This window comes from Hyperolius riggenbachi, chromosome 3, assembly GCF_040937935.1.
Source record: "Hyperolius riggenbachi isolate aHypRig1 chromosome 3, aHypRig1.pri, whole genome shotgun sequence".
NCBI classification, from domain to species: domain Eukaryota; kingdom Metazoa; phylum Chordata; class Amphibia; order Anura; family Hyperoliidae; genus Hyperolius; species Hyperolius riggenbachi.
Genome location: NC_090648.1, coordinates 369,288,197 through 369,308,439, shown reverse-complemented (window position 1 = coordinate 369,308,439; position 20,243 = coordinate 369,288,197). Strand labels below are relative to the sequence as shown.

At 48.2% G+C, this 20,243-nt stretch overlaps 1 protein-coding gene across 1 annotated transcript; it reads right to left on the bottom strand.

Moving 5' to 3' along the window:
* Positions 1-390: 390 nt before the first annotated feature.
* RPL26L1 (ribosomal protein L26 like 1) lies at positions 391-11,557 on the bottom strand. Its single transcript, XM_068277164.1, has 4 exons — positions 11,474-11,557; positions 7,642-7,814; positions 6,712-6,852; positions 391-555 (listed from the first exon to the last, which is right to left on the bottom strand). Exons 2-4 carry the CDS (start codon positions 7,807-7,809, stop codon positions 427-429), a joined length of 438 nt encoding a protein of 145 aa, XP_068133265.1. The 5' UTR covers positions 7,810-7,814; positions 11,474-11,557; the 3' UTR covers positions 391-426.
* Positions 11,558-20,243: the final 8,686 nt, after the last annotated feature.

Genomic DNA, 20,243 nt, shown 5'->3' with positions numbered 1-20,243 from the left:
ATGGTTAGTTCACCTTAGAACAGGGGCTACAGCATAAAGCCTTTGCGTCTTCCACATATAAACGACTCCTATTGTTTGGCTCAGGCTTCGCTTTTTAACCACACTAGCTGTAATTTACCCTAGTGTGCCCAGGATATTAGCATGCCCCGGGCTCACCAGTGTCCGATCCTCAAAAGCACAATTCATGTAGTGCTTGTACAATGTAACGGCTGTCATTTCACATTTCTGCTCAAACAGCATTCAGGGCTGAACCAAAAAGCTAGAATGGGAAATATACTTTCAGAAAGCCAGTAAAATCAATGTAAATGTTAAATACATTTTGTTTAAAAATATATTTTTACACAGTTATTAAAAAGGTCCTTCAGCAAGTTCCAAAGAAAGAAGCCACACTTTGTAGAAAGTGAACAGTTTGTTTTATTGATTAGATTACTCCTGCATCTTCTCAATGGTTTCCTCCTTGTATTTGCCCTTCTCTTTGCCAACCTGGCGAGACTTGGCCTTGCGTTCCAGGATCTTCTTGCGATCCTTGTCAAGCTTTAGCCTGGTAATCACCACCTATGGAGAAGCGAAACAGAGTTTTTAAACATGTAAAGAGTCAGTAGTGTTTCAATAAAATGGGCATGTACTAAAATTGGCTAACAAGCTGATCGTAAAAACATTAAAATCTTGTTTTAGCATAGTATAATTTGAGTCCCAGCAAAATGAAAGTCATTTGGGGTGGTGAAGTTCTGCAATACTATGTAGAGTAAATATGTAAGCCTATCAAATGTTGGTAAACAGATACTACTGCCCTAGTGCAGATACCACAAGCAAGGCACATACCGTATTTTCCGCCGTATAAGCTCCAGAATATAAGACGCACCTAGGTTTAGTGGGTATGAAACCAAGGAAAACCAATACACTAAAACTAGTATGTCTATATTCCAGGAGCATCTTTTGGATGTTCTCCCTCCAATTAATGTCCTCCAGTGTCCTCTGCTTCCTGTGTGGTCTGCTCCCCATGTACTGTAATCTGTGTAGCGGCATCTATGTAACATTGTGCATGCGTCCCTGGCTCCCTGTGAGGTCCGCCTCCTGTTGCTCCCCTTCCCGCTTGTGTGCGTGCTCCCCCCAGAGTCAGCACTGCGGTAGTCTTACTACTCCAGCCGCTTCTCCAGGAATGTAGACCTACTAATGACCCATATTGCAGAAGCCATCACTAGGAGCGACAAGAGGAGACCAGGTCTGCAATCCCAGAGAGCGGCTGGAGTAGTAAGACTGCCACTATGCTGACACGGCGGGGAGCGCACACACAAGCGGGAAGGGGAGCAACAGGAGGTGGATCGCACGGGGAGCCAGGGACATATATGGGCTGCACATGTTACATACATGCGGCTACACAAATTACAGTACATGGGGAGCGAACCACACAGGGAGCAAATGCATGGAATCCTCGACATGGAGGCGGTTCGTATGTCAGGGATTCCATAAGTATACAGCAGCAGGAGGGGACAGGGATAGTGTTAGGCTTAGGGTAGCAGGAGGGGTTAGTTTTAGAAGTAGCTAGAGCAGGGCTACAGCCCACAGACCAAATCCAGCTCAGTGTTTTGAACCCAGCGCCAATAGATGGCAGCATTCCTCTCCTCCCTCCTGAGTTGCGATCTGTGCTTAATACCGTAATATTTTTAACTCGATCACAGCTTCCAGCATCAATCTTCACAGCAGCGTCATGTGAGCAGTCACATGCCAGATTGTCACATGATGCTGCAGCGGCCCTGGAGAGTTCTGCTGGAAGTTGCAATTGGGTAAGTTAAACCTGTTGCACGCCGCTCACAGCTCTGCATAGAGGGAGGAGAATAATGGGTCACACAACTACAAAAGTTTGCCCACCCCGAGCTAGAGGGAGGCTTAGTGTTTGGAGTATGTAGAGGGAAAGTTCGTGAAAGAAGTAGATAATGGAAAGCAATACTAGAATATCAGTAGTATCATTTTTCCTAGCGCCCATTTCCAACTTACATACCACAGTATATATGAAACCAACATTTACTCTTTAGATCCTCCTCTGCATGCTCAAGAAACTCCTATTCCTAGGTAGTTTGTACAGAAGGCTTCACTTCGGACTTTCGCTAACCTTTAACCACTTGAGGACCAGAGGTTTATTCCCCCCTAGTGACCAGGCCATTTTTTACAATTCGGCAATTCACAACTTTCACGGTTTATTGCTCGGTCATACTGTGTTTCCCCCGAAAATAAGACAATGTCATAAGTTTTTTTATTTTTTTTCCCAAAATATGTGCTAGGTCTTATTTTCGGGGGATGTCATATTTTTGCCACCTCTCCCTGCTGTGAAATGTACAGTACTGATCAGGCACCAGCCCTGTCATTCCGGCACACAGCTGATACTTTATGTCTGCCAGGATGACATGACTGTTGCCTTATCAGCACTGCATCACTCTGTCCCCGCTGCTGGCCGCATTGTGTCTGGTAGTCAAAGTGACAGCAGTACCTGGTGTGCATGTGTATTCAGCGGCATACTGCAAGCGTTCCCGATTCATTGCATTGGCACACGCTCCTCACATGCCAGGCTGCATCTCATGTAAACCAAAGGTATGCCCACCTCCTTCAGCCGTCCACTGCGAGTCTGTTGAGGCAGTTTCTTATTGGAGCTGATAGTCTTGGAGTGGGACCAAGGCTCCATTACTGGACCAATCACTGCGTTCGCTGGTAGAAGCGAGTGCAATGCTTGGCCCCACCACCGAGACTATCAGCTCCAATGAGAAACAGCCTCAAGCTGGACAGGCGAAAGAGGTTGAAGGAGGTGGACGTACCTTGGATTCACAGGCGATGCAGCCTGGCATGTGAGGAGCGTGTGCCTATGCAATGATTCAGGGGCGCTAGCGGTATGACGCTGAATACAGATGTACACCACGTACTGCTGTCACTGACTACCAGACACAATGCAGCCAGCAAACACTAGTTGTGACGGAGCACCTCCTGCAGGATCACTGTAAAAGAGTGACTTGGGGCGGAATGTGGGCTGCCGCTAGGTCTCATTTCCAGGGTAGGGCTTATATTTTGAGGGTGCTTGAAGCTTCAGATAGGGCTTATTTTCAGGGGATTTCTTATTTTAGGGGAAAGACTGTACAACTTGGCACTCAAATGAATTTTAACCCCTTTTCTTCCCCACTAATAGAGCTTTCTTTTGCTGGTATTTGATTGCCGCTGCAATTTATAATTTTTTTTAATAAAAAAAAAATAAAAACCAAAAAAAAACACCTATCTTTGTATCTCGCTTCAAAGCTCATAGTTAGCAGGGGCACCGCCGCTATAGCGCCGCTAAACGGGGGTCCCTTGACCCCCAAACCCCCCACTGCGACACTTGGTCGCAGACTTGGTCGTTCCTGGAGGCTGGGCTAACGGCTGCAGCCCTGCCTCCAGTCGCGTCTGTCAGCAGCGCATCGCCGCCTCTCCCCCGCCCCTCTCAGTGAAGGAAGACTGAGAGGGGCGGGGGAGAGGCGGAGATACGCGCGTGGGGCAGGGCTGCGGCGGTTAGCCCTGCCCCAACCAGGAAGCGCTCCCCCGCATTACGGAGGGGATTTGGGGGGGGGGGGGGGGAATCAGGGACCCCCGTTAAGCCACAGGATAGCGGCGGTTTAGCAGGCTAACTCTGAGGTCTGAAGCAAGATTTATTCTCGCTTCAGACTCTCTTTAAAGGACATGCCAAAAATTATAAAATTTTAAAACACCTGAATAAAAATAAAATATAAGATTTCAGTAACAGCATAAACAAAAGGAAGCAGTAGTTTGTATATCTGTTATAGAAGTGTACAAGTCACAAGGCAGACAGACACCACTCCATCAGATCGATTTATGTACCTCCCTGTTAAAACCTTCCATACAAAAAGTATGTAAGGAAGGTCTCAGTAGGAGGAGAATGCTGCAGTATATCCATGCATGACCAGAGTGCCGAAGCAGGTCATTTCAGCATACAAGCTCACTGCACCTGACCCAGGCATTGCCATAGACGTAGTATTATGTCTATAGCAGCACAGAGGGATTGTCCGTGTAATTTGGGACATCAGCTATAGCCGGTACGCTAAATTACTTTTCCCTCCAAGTTGCTAAGACTCGGAAGAGGAATACTATTTAATGCTGCCCGGAATTTCAGTGACAGCAAAGTGAGCCGGCTTGCCCAGACCCCAACTGACCGGGCAGCCGGATAATACGTAATGCAGAATGCTTCTGGCCGCTGTGCACAGCCATTTGGGATCACAACAGAAAGGACAGATGGGAGCATGAACACAGAGAAGAGGCTGTCAAAGTTAAGTGGCCACCGAGTTAATGGGGCCACTGTAGAACCCCCAGGTATGGCCAAGCACTTACATTTATTCATTGTTCAGGTACCTGTCGAATGTGTTTATCTGTCCATGGGTAAAATGCTCTCTTAAGGGTCCTTTTCCACTAGAGCGATTGTGATTGCTGAATCACAAAATCGCAAATCGCTAGTGATTTTTAAATCGCTAGGGTTGTTACTTTATCATAGAAATCATGAGAAGTATTTTTCACTACAGAGATTCGATTTGGAAATCGCAAATCGCAAACGCTTGCTGGAGCGATTTTTACAATGATAATGCAATGAAAATCGCAAATCGCAATCGCATAACAGAATTAATGAAAAATCGCAATCGCAATCACTGGCGTTTGTGATTGCTAGTGGAAAAGGGCCCTAAATCACAGTGGCATAATGGTTAGCGCTCTTGCCTTGCAGCACTGGGTCCACGGTTCAAATACCAGCCAGGGCACTATCTGCATGGAGGTTGTATGTTCAAGTTTCTGTGTGGGTTTCCCCTGGTACTATGGTTTCCTTCCATACCCCAAAAACATACCCTAAGTTAATTGGCTTCCCGCTAAATTAGCCCTAGACTACGATACATACATAGACATATGACTATGGTAGGGATTAGAGTGTGAGCCCCTCTGAGGGAAAGTTAATTAACAAAAGGGTGGCACCCTTTTCTCACCAGTACAGTGTTCTCCCCAGGCTCTTTTAGCCGGGTGCTCCACCTGGCTAGTTTCGGTGAGCACCTGGCTGTCATCGGCTCACCTCCTTCTCTGCTGTAAGCAGAGTTGTGCAGAAAAGCACCGGCCCTGCATTCTCTCATCTCTCCCCACCTGGCTACTTTTTCATGCCACCCGGTTGGAAAAAAATTCTGGGTGGGGGGGGGGGGGGGGGCTGGTCGGTTGGGGAACACTGCAGTACACTGATTTTTGGACAATCGCAGACATGCTGCATTTCTCCTGCATTTGCAATTGGCCTATAAATGATTTTTCATTAACTACATGGCATATAACTGTAGCAAATAAGCTCAGTGTAAACAGTTAAAATCACATTTGCAAAGCCAATTACAATTTTCAGTGGAAAGGAGCCCTTACACAAGTTATTACACTGTGCATCACTTGCTACAGGACAGGTTGTTACAAATTTCAAATTTTAGCAAGGGCTGGAGCCCACCAGAAATCGCAATCTAAATAATTTACCGGTAAGAGCTTTTGAAGCCATTTTTGCAGTATTTGCCTGCAAATTCCAATTAATGCTAGTGACAGTATTTCAATAACATTATTGGCTCATGTGACGCAATTTACCATGGCCAAAAGACTGTCAAAACGGAGCTACTAGACACATGCAACTTTTGCAGGGGTGAAGAACTCTACTCTCAAAGCATGGCTTTTAGCATCAATATATTGTATTATCTCACAAAAGGACATGCTAGTGTAGATGTCAGGATTGGCTGACAGCTCAGCTTTAACGGCTTGATGACCGCGTCCCGCCGATGGGCGGGGTCGCCCAACACCGACCGGCGTAAAGTCCTGGGGCTCCAGTTTGCAGGAGATTGCGCGCATCTCCTGCTTGGTAGGCGGAGCGCTTAGAGACTGTGTACAGCGCTGTACTGGGCACAGCCGTGTGAGTGTCTGCGGTGATCGGCTGTCGTAGGCTGAAACCTATGACAGCTGATCAAGGGGATTGGCTGGCGGTGGGAGGGGGGTGTGAGGGAGGTAGGACATAAAATAATAAATAAATAAAAAAAATACATTTGTACTGAGGACCAAAAGTCTGAAACGGGCTGTTTACATGTGGGGTTTGATATGGCTGTGTAACATTTAAAGCTATAGCCTTGCTATACACCAGCGGTTCTGGATGCTTGCTTGGCTTACCAAGGGCGAAAAGGGATAATTTGCATATTCAGTAGTAGTGCATTGTGGGTAACCACAAATGTTCACTTATAGCTGAATTATTGCAGATTTCCTCCTGTTTTAAGAAGGCAAATACACCAAGCTTTGCTTCTTTTAGGAGGGCTTTTTGGTCCCTTTTATCCCCCTATACATTCAGAGTAGTTTGGGTTAGTAACAAACAAACAAAAAAAAAAACATTGGGGGAGCGATCAGACCCCACCAGCAGGGAGCTGTGTGGGTGAAGAGAAGGGGGGGCGCTGGGGAATCACTTGTGTGCTGTATTGTGCGGCCCTGCAGCTTGGGCTTAAAGCTGCAGTGGCCCATTTAAAAAAAAATGGCCTAGACCTTAGGGGGGGGGTAAAGCCTGTGGTCCTGAGGAGGTTAAAGTGGAGAGCTGTGTAATATGCTGGAGCTTTATAAATACAATAAATAAAATAAAGTGCAAAATCTATGGCTGCAAAGCCAAAAGCATCAAACGATTCACTAAGAAACTGAACGCACCTTGCTGGGATGAATACCAACATGGACAGTGGTGCCGTTGGCCTTCTCTCTCTGCACACGCTCAATGTAGATGACGTATTTTTTTCTGTACACCTGGACGACTTTGCCAATTTGTTGGCCTTTGTAGTGTCCACGGACAACCTAGAGAAGCAAAGCACTGTCAGTAAAAGGTTGTAGTAACAGCAGAAACAAAGTAAGAGGCAGGCAGTTTGTATCTGTTAAAGAGGTGTACAAGTCACAAGGCACAGACACCGCTCCATATCAGATAGATTTATGTACCTCCCTGTTAAAACCCTCCATACAAAGGGTATGTAAGGAAAGTCTCAGTAGGAGAAAAGTGCTTCAATCTTCCACAACAGTACATCCTGCTTATATACAAGTTTGTTATCCTGTTTAAGTAACTGTCCTGTTCTACATGCGCAGGTGGATTGCAAACTGGAACCAAAACTGCATACTAATAATTAGGAGTAGCAACTAACCTTCTGTCTCCCTTGGCTACAGATAGATGTATGTGCTTTCCCAAAGCCTTGCAAGAACTCCTGAAGACACAGTATGTCAATAGAGGACATTGGTGGATGGAGCACATGGAAATAGCACCGGGAAGGCTCTATGGTATCCAGAGTCTTGCCTCTCCATAGCTAATTAACTGACCACAATTGTGACAGCCCAAAACTTAAATGTGTTCCATCACGCATGTGAAAAGTCACACAAGATGTGGCTAACTTTTACAGCTGTAGGGAACCCAGAAACCACCCAATGGGGCTACTTACAGACACAGGTGCCCAAAAAATTGGAGCAAAACTGAAGTGACTAAACCAAGCAGTCACAATCCACTGTCACTGCTGAAGTATGACTGGCTTCTTCTGAGCATCTGCACCGGTTTTTTTTTTATATAATAATTGCATAAAACATAGCACGGGCTCTACATACCTGTACTTCATCATCCTTGCGGATGGGCATAGAGCGGACATTGTACTTCTGCCTCAGCTCCTTAGAGAGAGGAGAGGACATGATCTTTCTCCGAACATGTGAGGGGGCATTGAAGTGCCTCTTGCGGTTCTTGCTGCGGTCGGAAGAAACAAATGGACTGAACTTCATTGTGCCTAAAGAAAAATACACAGGGATCATTAATGCGATCACACTTTTTTTATGGCATTCTGCAAAATGTTTAACGTCTATTTGTAGTTTTGTTGTCTAGTAATATAAGCACTTGTGTGTCACAATAGCTTTGGTGTCTGCCAAAGCCCTGGCCAAGCAGCCATTAAAAAAAGCTTTCAGTATTAGGCTCCTTTCATACTTACTGCGTCACGGTACTTTCCCCACTGCAACTCGTAGCAGTGGCCATTAATGTCTGCAACATACCACAGTACCCACAGTGCATTGTGATGTAATATATAATAAATATTCCAGGTGCGACAGAAGTAACGCACAGTATACTGTGTGTTACCCTGCGATTCTTAGAAGTTTCATGTCAATTTTTTGTATGGTCGCACCGTAGCTAAGCTATAATGCACGTTGCGACTAAGCTAGGCTGTTGCAGTGCAATCATCCAATAAACGCTGGACAATTGCAACACTATAGTATAGTGTTAGGCTGCTTACACACTAAGACGTTACAGGCGCACGTTAGTGCGCCTGTAACGCTCCCCCAACGCACAGCAATGTAACACAAGTGGGCTGTTCACACAGCCCACGTTGCGTTACATGTAACGCTGCACGTTCTCCGGAAAGTGCAGCATGCTACGGCGTTACAGCGGCTATAGCCGCGTTAGACTGTTTGCACATGCGCAGTGGGGGGCGGAGAAGAGACGGGGAGAGCCAGCTACAGTAGCCGCGCACATGGCTACTTAATATTCACTGCACTGGCGGCCGCTGATTGGCCGGCGGGACCACGTAATGCGGAGTGTCTAGCTCCGCATCACGTGGTCCCGCTGGCCAATCAGCGCCACTCTGGGAGACATTATAGGAATCGAGCCGCCTAACGCGGCTCACTCTACCGTCCTCACTTGCAGCACCATACGTTGTGTTAGGTGCACGTTATGCGACCTTAACGTAGCACCTAACGCAATGTCTTGGTGTGGACTTCCAGGTGTTTTAATGAACATAATTCTCCATGCATATTTTCACATGCAATCTGATCCAGCGTTTAGATTAGCAATGTTATATAAGCATCTTTGGATAAGCTACATTTTTTCTCCCATTATACAGAGTCCTAAAGTGCTATACTCCTAAAATCCTGTTTAGGAGTATAGCATGAAAACACAGATGTTAGGCAGCCAATAAAAATCAATGAGCGCTTTCACATCTTATGTGCAATATTGCCAAAAGAGGAAAACCCGCTCACAGCCTGCAGCATTTTATCACACACTGTATGCATTAATTTTAAGTATTAAAAAACATTTCCATTAAGCAATTCTAGTTGCCTGGCATCCTGCGGATCCGACTTAGGGTTACCACTAAGGAGGTTAAGCTACTGTCTACCTGAGGTGATTAGGTAGGAAACCCCATAGGAAAATTCCACTAACGTGTTTTGGTAGCTGTTGCATCAGTTCTCCAAAGACAGCATTCTCTAGAACTTCAATGTTTCAGGCAGGTTTTAATAATGACTATGCCCATACTATTCAGCCAATTACAATACTTCACACTGTTGAGTGTGCTGTGAGAAATGGGCACTAGTCAGTACAGTTCTCCAATCACAGTACCCTCTACAGCAGGGCTTTTCAACTTTTTCACTAATTGTACCACTTTCCCCTGAAAATTTTCAAGTACCACCAGTGTGACTGCGCAGTCGAGCAGACCTGATCTGGCTCAGTTGCATCTGCCAGAGCCCGAGCAGAGAGCTGTTACTGCGCATGCGCGAATGCCTACAAGGAGATCTTTGGGGATCCTAGCTCTGGATTCCCTCTGCTGAGGAGGAAGGTGGAAGCCTCTTTAAGATCCAGAGGTTTTCCCCGCCAGAGCTAAATAACCCCCAGGGGCACTGTTTTTTTTTTTCCTTACAGGGTACACTTACAGCTTTTCTTACAGGTACAACTGCCGGGTTACCGCTGATGTGAGGTACACTCAGATCAGTGGTAACCTGGCAGCAGTGAAGAGACAGCCAGGGGAACTGTGCACAGTGATGGCGCGTATACTTCAAATACAAAAAAAATATAAATATAAATTGAGATATGTAGTTTTGTTCAGTAAGGTCATACCCACTTTCATATTTATCTCACTGTGTTTTGTTCATACTTTAAATACAAGTGAGCAGTGATGTCACTTCCTGTATTTGAAGTATATGTGCCATCAATGTGCACCGTTCGCCTGGCTGATCTGAGGTCTGAAGTATTGAGGCAGCACAGTAAGGAGCAAGTGAAGGGGAGTGAACTTTGAGGAGACAGGACCAGGACAAGTGGCAGGCAAACCTGTCCTGTACCACCTGGGCAACAGCAGAGTAGCACCGGTGGTATGCGTACCACAGGTTGAAAAGCCCTGCTCTACAGCACAAGGGTTTTGACTGGCCAAATAGCGTGGGTGTAGTTTACTACAACCTATTGGAAACCTGCAGTTGGAGAGGGTGAATTCCCTCAATCACAAAAGCAGAATTTCCCTATGAGGTTTCCTGCTGGGTCAGCTGAAGAAGAGTAGAACCTAAGTTTAAATGTACACAATAGGAATGAACTTTTGCTACATGAACAAGCATTCTTTAAAAGAGGAGTTTTTCATAATTTGTAATAGTTTTTAGCAAATTTGTTGGAGCTGTTCTCATGTTTGTTCCTGAAACAAACAGGGTGCTACTTTACTGTAGGCGACGCAGCAGAAAACCGCATAGGGAAATTCAGCTAACGCGATTGGGTGAACGGCATCCTGTCAAACTGCTAGGTTTCCAATAGCTTGTAGTAAACCATGCCCACACTATCTGGCCAATCACAACGCTTTGTGCTGTGATCGGAGTACTGTTCCCTATGTTTCATGCTGGCTCCTGTAGACTAGCGTAAAGTCCCCTGGCAGTTAAAGTGGTACGTAGCGCATTGCTGAGCTGTCATCCAATTTGCATAAGAGTACATAGGACCTATGTCATAGGTGACTGATCAAATTGGATCAGACATAACCTACTACCTGTTAGCTCAGTGTGCGACTGTCCTACCCTGAACTATCTATTGAAGCAAGACTTTCCACTGACTTCCGCATATGAAGCACATACCTGCACTCAACCTACATGACCAAAAGTAGTGACATTTTAGTAAAGGAGAAATCTCCCATACGTTCGTTATTGAAAATTCTGTGCCATTGGAAGACTGGTATACATTATGCTTGGTTTATTCGTTGCAAAGCCTATAGATACAATGTTAGGCTTTATCATTCAATACTATTGAGCCATATGCACCTCAAAAACGAAGACAAACTGGGTTGTATATGGTCTATAGTGATATCCAGCATGACAAGCTTGCACAGGCAGAACAGAGGAGTCCGAACGGATAGGGAGACGCTGCAGACGCATGTTCGGCACACAGCTCCTCTGCAATGGGAACATGCAGCAGCCTGGTCCCCCAAGAACAGAACCCATCAGAATGCCTGTTTACCGGGCAGCACCAGAGGAGAGGGGAGCTCCCGCAATCCCCGGATACTGAGGCTCCTTATATGCGCTTCTTCCCCAATATAAGCCTCTACAGCACCGGCGCATTCTCGCCTATCTGTTCCCGACCTAAACCCGGGGAAACTTGACACCACGGGACGGGATGCCACCAGATTACACTCTACCCGGTCCTGGAGCTCCTTACCTAGCCGCACAGTCCACTATGGCCGCCGGAAAAGAGAACTAGCAGCCACTTCCGCTCACATTAGACGGCTGAGCTCTTCCCGCGAGATTGCATTTACTATGAGCATAGAGCAGCGAAGTAGTTGGGACATAGAGCCGCCCAGTGGCGCCAAGTAGTACTGCATGACTGATGTACTCACAGATGTAGATATAATAGTCTTTTTTTTCTATAATTTGATTTATGAATCCGAAAAGTGAAGAACTTTGAAATGTAGGTTTTAAAGTTGATGTTACACAGCATAGACCTAATTAAGATATTCTGATTCCAATAAAGAGTGAGTTTCAGCCCTGAATCGTTTAGCTACATTGGGCTCTATTCTCAATAATTTACCGTATGCGGAAATGCACTTGCGGTAAATTCTCGACTGAAAAAAAAAACATCTTGATACTCACAAATGTTTATGCATGAAATTTACTACATGCGTAAAATTTTACGCATGAATTACCCGCATGCGGTAAAAATGCAGTAAAAGTCCGCAAAAGTCGGTAGTTTCCGCAAAAAAAAATCAAAATTCACAAAAAAAGAGGCGCCTTATTCCTGACTTAACTACCGAATTTTTATCACCTACAAGTACTTGGTGATATATTTCGCTTCCCATTGACATAAATGGAGTCTGGAGCCTTGAGTGCTGTGTTTGCTGAACTTTTTTTTTTTTTTCTGGATACGTTTTTTTATGCAACTTTTTTTTTCCGCATGGTTTCTGCATGTTTACTATGTAATTACACATGTATCCCAAAAAATTTTACGCATTGTTCCCGCATGTGGGAAACATGCAGAACATTTTTAGTGAATGTGGAAAAAATGCGGAATTTATCACATACGGTAATATAGCGGTTAAAAAAATCTCTTACCGCATGTGTGATTGAGAATAAAGCCCAATGACTTTTCCTGGGTGTTCGGATGCTGCTTGTTGTCCCCAGTCCTCCCAGTGTTTCAGCATCTGGTACTGTTCTTAGGGATGCTGAGCCACATCAAAGCAGCATAACTCTCCATTCCAGTAGGTACATAGATAAAACTATTAAGGGGAGGGGTTGGGGGTTTGATAATTGAGAATCAATTGTTTTGTTTGACTGACACTTTGAAAAAAAACCTAATCAATGCATTACAGGTGTGATCAGTTTTGTCCCCAATTATCAAAATTGATCAAAAATAGAGAAAATAGTGAAATGCATAGATAAATGCTGGGAGGGGGGTTATGGGGTGGTGGGAATTACAGCTGCCAGAATCCCCCCTCAGACCAGGGCCAGTGCTGTGTCTGGGAACAGGCACAAGTTGAGGCACCAGAATGTGTGCAGGCATCCTGCAGCTCACAGCGACGCCCCATGGAGCAGCAGCATGTGTACAGAGCATGGAGCAGCAGCGTATGTACAGAGCATGAAGCAGCAGCGTGTGTACAGAGCATGGAACAGCAGCGTGTGTACAGAGCATGGAGCAGCAGCGTGTGTACAGAGTATGGAGCAGGAGCGTGTGTACAGAGCATGGAGCAGGAGCGTGTGTACAGAGCATGGAGCAGGAGCGTGTGTACAGAGCATGGAGCAGGAGCGTGTGTACAGAGCATGGAGCAGGAGCGTGTGTACAGAGCATGGAGCAGCAGTGTGTGTACAGAGAATGGAGCAGGAGCGTGTGTACAGAGCATGGAGCAACAGCGTGTGCACAGAGCATGGAGCAGCATCGTGTGTACAGAGCATGGATCAGGAACATGTGTACAGAGCATGAAGCAGGAGCGTGTGTACAGAGCATGGAGCAGCTCTGGGGAACTTAACAGTCAGGTATAAGCACAGCCCTGTGCCCTGCTGTGTGATGCTTCACTTTCCCCTTCATTACCAGTGTCAGCTGTCCTCATTATTATCTGTATCCAAACTGCTCCTGATCACACCCCTTGTCGGTGGGGAAATTGCATTATGTGTACCCAGCATGATGTCTCACCATATTATTATACTGTATTGTGTGTGGCTGAGGGTGACCATTCAGGAATCCCCCCCTTTGAAAATCCTGAGTTTGCCCCAGAAATGCAATCACATTTCTCAACTGGACAAAATAAAACATTACAATTTTCCATAAAACCGATTGTTTTTATGAAAAATTGGGAAAATCAAACATTTTCAATGTATCGTGTGTGGCAATATTCATTCTAGATTTATTGATTAGGGTTGGGTTAGGATCAGGCCCGGATTTACCTCATAGGAGCCTATAGGCACAGATGTAGTGGTGCCTTAGACTTCACGCTCCATGAACCTACAGACCCCACCAAACCACACTGCAAGTCCGCTGGCTGTCCTAGGTGTCACTTCTCCCTTACTTCCCTTCCTATCGTTATGATAATCGCTATGTGTGCAGCATTCACCAGAAAAGAATCGCTATGTGAACAGCATTCACCAGTAAATAATCATTATGTGCGCAGTATTCACCAGAAAATAATTGCTATGTACGCAGCATTCACCAGAAAAAAATCGTTATGAGCGCAGCATTCACCAGAAAATAATCGATATGTGCACAGCATTCACCAGAAAATAAACCTGTACAAAAAAAAAAAAAATTCACTCATCTGGCCAGCCTCTGACGTGCAGCTCCCCGACGATCCTCCTGCAGCCAGTTTCTCCCGCGCTGACAGGCAGAGCAGGGCTACGGGAAGATGGCGCCCGAAGCCCTGTACTGGAGACACAAAAAGTCTTCAGTGCAGGACTTCGGCAGCCATCTTCCCGTAGCCCTGCTCTGCCTACGGGAGGCAGTCTGCGGGGATTTCAACACCTGGGGGGCCAGTCCCGCGGGCCCCTCGTTCGCCTCTTCAGGAGCCAGGCCCGGTCGCGACGGCAACCTTTGCGACCACAGGCCCTACGCCCATGCCCCCTACATTCTTCAAAGCACAAAACACACACACACACCTCTCTCACAAGCCCCCCTACATTCCAGAAAGCACAAAACACAAACACACCTCTCTCACAAGCCCCCCTACACTACAGAAAGCACAAAACACACACCCCCACACCTCTCCCATAAGCCCCCCTACACTCCAGAAAGCACAAATCACTGACACACACCTCTCTTACAAGCCCCCTACATTCCAGAAATCACAAAACACACACACACTCACAAACAAGCCCTCCTACAGTACACTCCAGAAACTACAACAGCATCTCACTGCACTACAAACACACACCCCCTGTACACACACTATATATATATATATATACAGTGGCGTAGCAATGGGGAGAGCAGCCATAGCGGTGCTACGGGGCCCCGCGGCAGCCCTAAGTCACAGGGGGCCCGCAGCTGCCTGAGAGTACTTTTTATTTTTTTAATTTTTTTTATTATACTGCCGTGCCGTGCCGGGCCCCCCCCCCCTCCTTTTACGAGCGGCGGCGGGAGGTGCGGCATATTCAGCAGGCTCCGGCGGGGGTAATCAGCCGCTAGAGGTCCAGCTGCCTCCGGGCTACTGTCTCCTCTGTATGCCGCGCGCACTGCTTCCTGGTTTATTGCGCGCGGCATACAGAGGAGACACCGTAGCCTGGAGGCAGCTGGACCTCTAGCGGCTGATTACCCCGCCGGAGCCTGCTGAATATGCCGCACTTCCCGCCGCCGCTCGTAAAAGGAGGGGGGACTCCAGACCCCAGGTGAGGCAGGGGGGGATAGGAGTCGGGCCCCTACCCTACTAGCCACCCACCCGCCTAATTAGCCACCCACCCAGCTGCCTAATTAGCCACCCAACCAGCCGCCTAATTACCCACCCACCCAGCTGACTACTTACCAGCACCCACCCAGCTGCCTAATTACCCACCCACCCAATTACACACCCAGCTGCCTAATTACCCACCCAGCTGCCTAATTACCCACCCAGCTGCCTAATTACCCACCCACCCAGCTGCCTAATTACCCACCCACCCAGCTGCCTAATTACCCACCCACCCAGCTGCCTAATTACCCACCCACCCAGCTGCCTAATTACCCACTCACCAAGCTGCCTAATTACCCACCCACCCAGCTGCCTAATTACCAGCACAAAGCCCACCCACCCAGCTGCCTAATTACCCACCCAGCCATCAGCTGCCTAATTATCCACCCACCCACCCAGCTGCCTAATTACCAGCACAAAGCCCACCCACCCAGCTGCCTAATTACCCACCCAGCCATCAGCTGCCTAATTATCCACCCACCCACCCAGCTGCCTAATTATCCACCCACCCACCTGCCTAATCACCCACCCACCCATCCAGCTGCCTAACCACCCACCCACCTACCCACCCATCCAGCTGCCTAACCACCCACCCACCCACCCAGCTGCCTAATTACCAGCACAAAGCCCACCCACCCAGCTGCCTAATTACCCACCCAGCCATCAGCTGCCTAATTATCCACCCAGCTGCCTAATTATCCACCCACCCACCTGCCTAATCACCCACCCACCCATCCAGCTGCCTAACCACCCACCCACCCAACTACCCACCCATCCAGCTGCCTAACCGCCCACCCAGCAACCCACCCAGCTGCCTAACCGCCCACCCAGCCACCCACCCCGCTGCCTAACCGACCCACCCAGCCCTAACCGACCACCCAGCTGCCTAACTGCCCAAGGCTGCCTAACCGGAGCCGCCTAACCGCCCACCCGGCTGCCTAACCGAGGCTACCTAACTGCCCACCCTCCCACCCAGCTACCTAACTGCCCACCCAGCTATCTAACTGCCCACCCAGCTACCTAACTGCCCACCCAGCTACCTAACTGCCCACCCTTCCACCCAGCTACCTAACTGCCTACCCTGCCACCCAGCGACCTATCTGCCTACCCTTCCACCCAGCTACCTAATTGCCTACCCTGCCACACAGCTAGCTATCTGCCTACCCTGTCACACAGCTACCTAACTGCCTACCCTGCCACCCAGCTACCTATCTGCCTACCCTTCTACCTAACTGCCTACCCATCTACTTATCTGCCTGCCCTGCCACATAGCTATCTATCTGCCTACCCTGCCACCTAGCTACCTATCTGCCTACCTGGCTACCTAACTGCCTACCCTCCCACCCAGCTACCTAACTGCCTACCCAGTGCAGTGCCTGCACTGCAAAAAGCGTGCCAGCCTGCCCAACCACCCTCCCTCCAGGTAATTAATGTTATCCCACTATAGACCTGGCTACATATACTGCATTTTGTGGGGAAATCTGGCGACAATCTGATTGCATTTTGTTGGTGAAATTTTGCCACAATCTGATTGCATTTTGTCGGGAAATCTGGCGATAATCTGATTGCATTTTATGGGGAAATCTGCAGACAATCTGGTTGCATTTTGTAGGAAAATCTGCCGACAATCTGGTTGCATTTTTTTGGGAAATCTGATGCCAATCTGGTTGCATTTTTTTGGGAAATCTGCTGCCAATTTGGTTGCATTTTTTGGGGGAAATTTGCTGCCAATCTGGTTGCAATTTTTGGGTAAATCTGCCAACAATCTGGTTGCATTTTGTGGGGAAATCTGCCGACAATCTGGTTGCATATTGTGTGGAAATCTGCCGACAATCTGGTTGCGTTTTGTGGGGAAATCTGCCAACAATCTGGTTGCATATTGTGTGGAAATCTGCCAACAATCTGGTTGCATATTGTGTGGAAATCTGCCGACAATCTGGTTGCATATTGTGTGGAAATCTGCCGACAATCTGGTTGCGTTTTGTGGGGAAATCAGATTTCCCCACAAAATGTTTGGGTGGGAGGTCCGAGGTCTGTGGGGTTGGAAGGTGGTGGGGGGGGGGGGGGCATAATTTTTTTTTGCTATGGGGCCCAGTCATTTCTAGCTACGCCCCTGTATATATATATATATATATATATATATATATATATATATATACATATATACATACATATATATATATATACATATATACATATATACATACACACACACACACACACACACACACACACACAAGCCCCCCTACATTCCAGAAACCACAAAACACCTCTCTCTCACATACCCTTCCCTCCCTCCCTCTCTCTCTCTCACACACACAAGCCCCCAACAATAGTGGGTGCCATGTGAGTGCTAATTGGTACAGGGAGCCATGTGAGTGTTGGACATGAGTGAGTAGGGAGTGCCATGTGTGGTCTGGATGTGTGCCATGGGAGAGTACTGTGTCTCATATGGGTTCGGACCAAGGATGGGTACTGGGTGCTATTTGGGTGCTGGCCATGGATGGGTACTAGCCTAGGTGCATATCATGGCTTTGGAACTTGGTGACATGTGAGTACTGTGCTATGTGGGTATTGATTATTGGTATGTGGGTCTTAGGTGCAAATACTGAGTGCCAAGTGGGTACTGGGAGTGAGTACATGGTGACATATGGGTGATGGGTGCTGGCTAGTGGGATATTTGTTGTCATGTAGGTGCTAAAGGCAGATGCTGGGTGCCATGTGGGTTCTGGGTGCTGGCACAGGGTGTCATGTGGATTCTGGCTGTATGGGTGTGTATCAACCATCATGTAGGTGTTGATTGCAGGTACTCAGTCCCTTTTGAGTTCTGGGTGCAAGTACTGGATGTCATATGTGAGTGCTTGGTGTGGGTGCTGGGCACCAAGTGGAGGCTTAGTGCAACTGGAACTACTGCAGATGAAACATGTGGGTGTTGGGTGCAGGTACTGGGTATCATATAGGTGCAAATACTTGGTGCCATGCCTGCACTGGGTGCTAGCTCTGGGTGGGTGTTGTGTGTCACGTGGGTTCTGAGTGCAGGTACATCGGGTGCTAGTACTGGTTATGTGAGTGGGTGCCATGTGGTGGCTGTGTGCAGGTATGAGTAGTGAGTGACATGTCAGAGCTGGGTGCAAGTACTGTGCCATGTAGGTGTGAGTACTGGGTGCCAGCTATAGGGTGAAGGGGTGCAGGTATTGGGTGTCATGTGGCTGTTTGATGCAAGTACTAAGTGCCATATTGAGGCCGGATGTGAGTATTGGGTGCAGGGTGCTTGGTGCAAGTACTGGGTGCTTGCTATAGTGGGGATTACTGGTTGAGTGTAATGTGGGTGCTGAATATTGGTGGGATTGCTGTGGGTGCAGGGGGTGGGAGGTCACTGTGGGTACTGCTATGAATGGCATAGTTGCTGCTAGGAGAGGTCGAGGTCAGTGTGGTTGATGGGGGAAGGGTAGGTCACTGTGGGTGCTGGGGGGAGAAGTAACTGTGGGTACTGTGGAAAGTAGAGGTCAGTATGGGTGCTGGAGGAAAGGGAGTAGGTCACTGTGGGTCCTTTGGGGGAGATCACTGTGGGTCTCGGGAGGCAGAGGTCAGTGTGGGTGCTGGGGGAAGGGTAGGCCACTGTGGGTGCTGGGAGAAGTCAGTGTGGTTACTGGAGGAAGGAGTGGATGCTGGGTGTTGGGAGAAGCCACTGTGGGCGCTGGCAATGGGAGAGGTCACTGTAGGTGCTGCTTTTGGGATGGGAGGTCCCTGTGGGTGCTGCAGGGGACAGGAGGGTAGCCACTGGGGGAGGGAAAAATCACTGTGGGTGCTGGGGGAGGGATAGGTCAGTGTGGGTGCTAGGGTAGGCAGGATCACTGCTAGAGCTTGGGAGGGAGAGGTCACTGTGGGTGCTAGGTGGAGGGAGAGGTCACTGTGGGTGCTGGGGGAGGGAGAGGTCACTATGAGTCCTAGGTGTAGGGAGAGGTCACTGTGGGTGCTGGGGAGGGAGAGGTCACTATGAGTCCTAGGTGTAGGGAGAGGTCACTGTGGGTGCTAGATGGAGGGAGAAGTCACTGTGGGTGCTGGGGGAGGGAGAGGTCACTATGGGTCCCAGGTGGAGGGAGAGGTCACTGTGGGTGCTAGGTGGAGGAAGAGGTCACTGTGGCTGCTGGGTAAGATAGAGGTCACTGTGGGTGCTAGGTGGAGGGAGAGGTCTCTATGGGTGCTAGATGGAGGGGGAGGTCCCTGTGGGTGCTGGGGAGGGAGAGGTCAGTATGGGTCCTAGGTGGAGGGAGAGGTCACTGTGAGTGCTAGGGAAGGGAGTGGTCACTGGGTACTAGGTGGAGGGAGAGGTCACTATGGGTGCTGGGGGAGGTAGAAGTCAGTATGGGTCCTAGGTGAAGGGAGAGGTTAGTATGCCACACTAGGATTCCTGTCTGGGCCTCTTCACTTGAAAGTGTCCCAGGCAGGGGCGGAGCTTCCAACGGGTGGGCGGGGCTTATCGCGGTCGGGGCGGAGCTTATTTTGCGCGGCGAGAGGGGCCTTTTTTGAAGATTTTAAAAAGGGGGGTGCCTGGGCACCCAGAGCACCCCCCTGTGCACGTGCCTGCCCCCATGCACTCCACAGTTGCCAGTCAGTGTGCACCCTCACGCTGTTACCTGACTTCCTGGCGCCTGCAGCTGCATACACGCTCTACTTCCTTTAACTGTTTCCCCTTCCACCCCATGACGTATGCAGCCAATTAGGAGGGGGATCGGGGATCAAAGCAGCGAGCGGCGCCGACATTGCTAAGGCGACCAGTGACGCTGCAGGGAGGTGAATGGGACATGATCGGGGAACACCTTGTTTAACTGACATTCATCTGCAGATCAGACAATCATCTGCAGATCTGAAAATCCATCCTGGTGGATCTGATCTGCAGATGAATGTCTGTTAAACAAGGTGTGTATGATGATCTGCAGATATCATAGACTATCAATGCATTTTGCAGGAACGGATCTTTTGCAGGAACAGATCTTTTGCAGATACTGATCTTTTGAATGTCTACAGCATCTGTGTGTGCAGCATCTTGCAAAGATTTTT

Excerpts from the sequence above, each read along its gene's own strand:
- RPL26L1 (XM_068277164.1), bottom strand. The coding sequence starts at position 7,809 with ATGAAGTTCAGTCCATTTGTTTCTTCCGACCGCAGCAAGAACCGCAAG. Across the intron at positions 6,853-7,641 it reads GCAAGGATGATGAAGTACAG|GTTGTCCGTGGACACTACAA; the intron begins GTATGTAGAGCC and ends TTGCTTCTCTAG. Across the intron at positions 556-6,711 it reads TTGGTATTCATCCCAGCAAG|GTGGTGATTACCAGGCTAAA; the intron begins GTGCGTTCAGTT and ends GCTTCTCCATAG.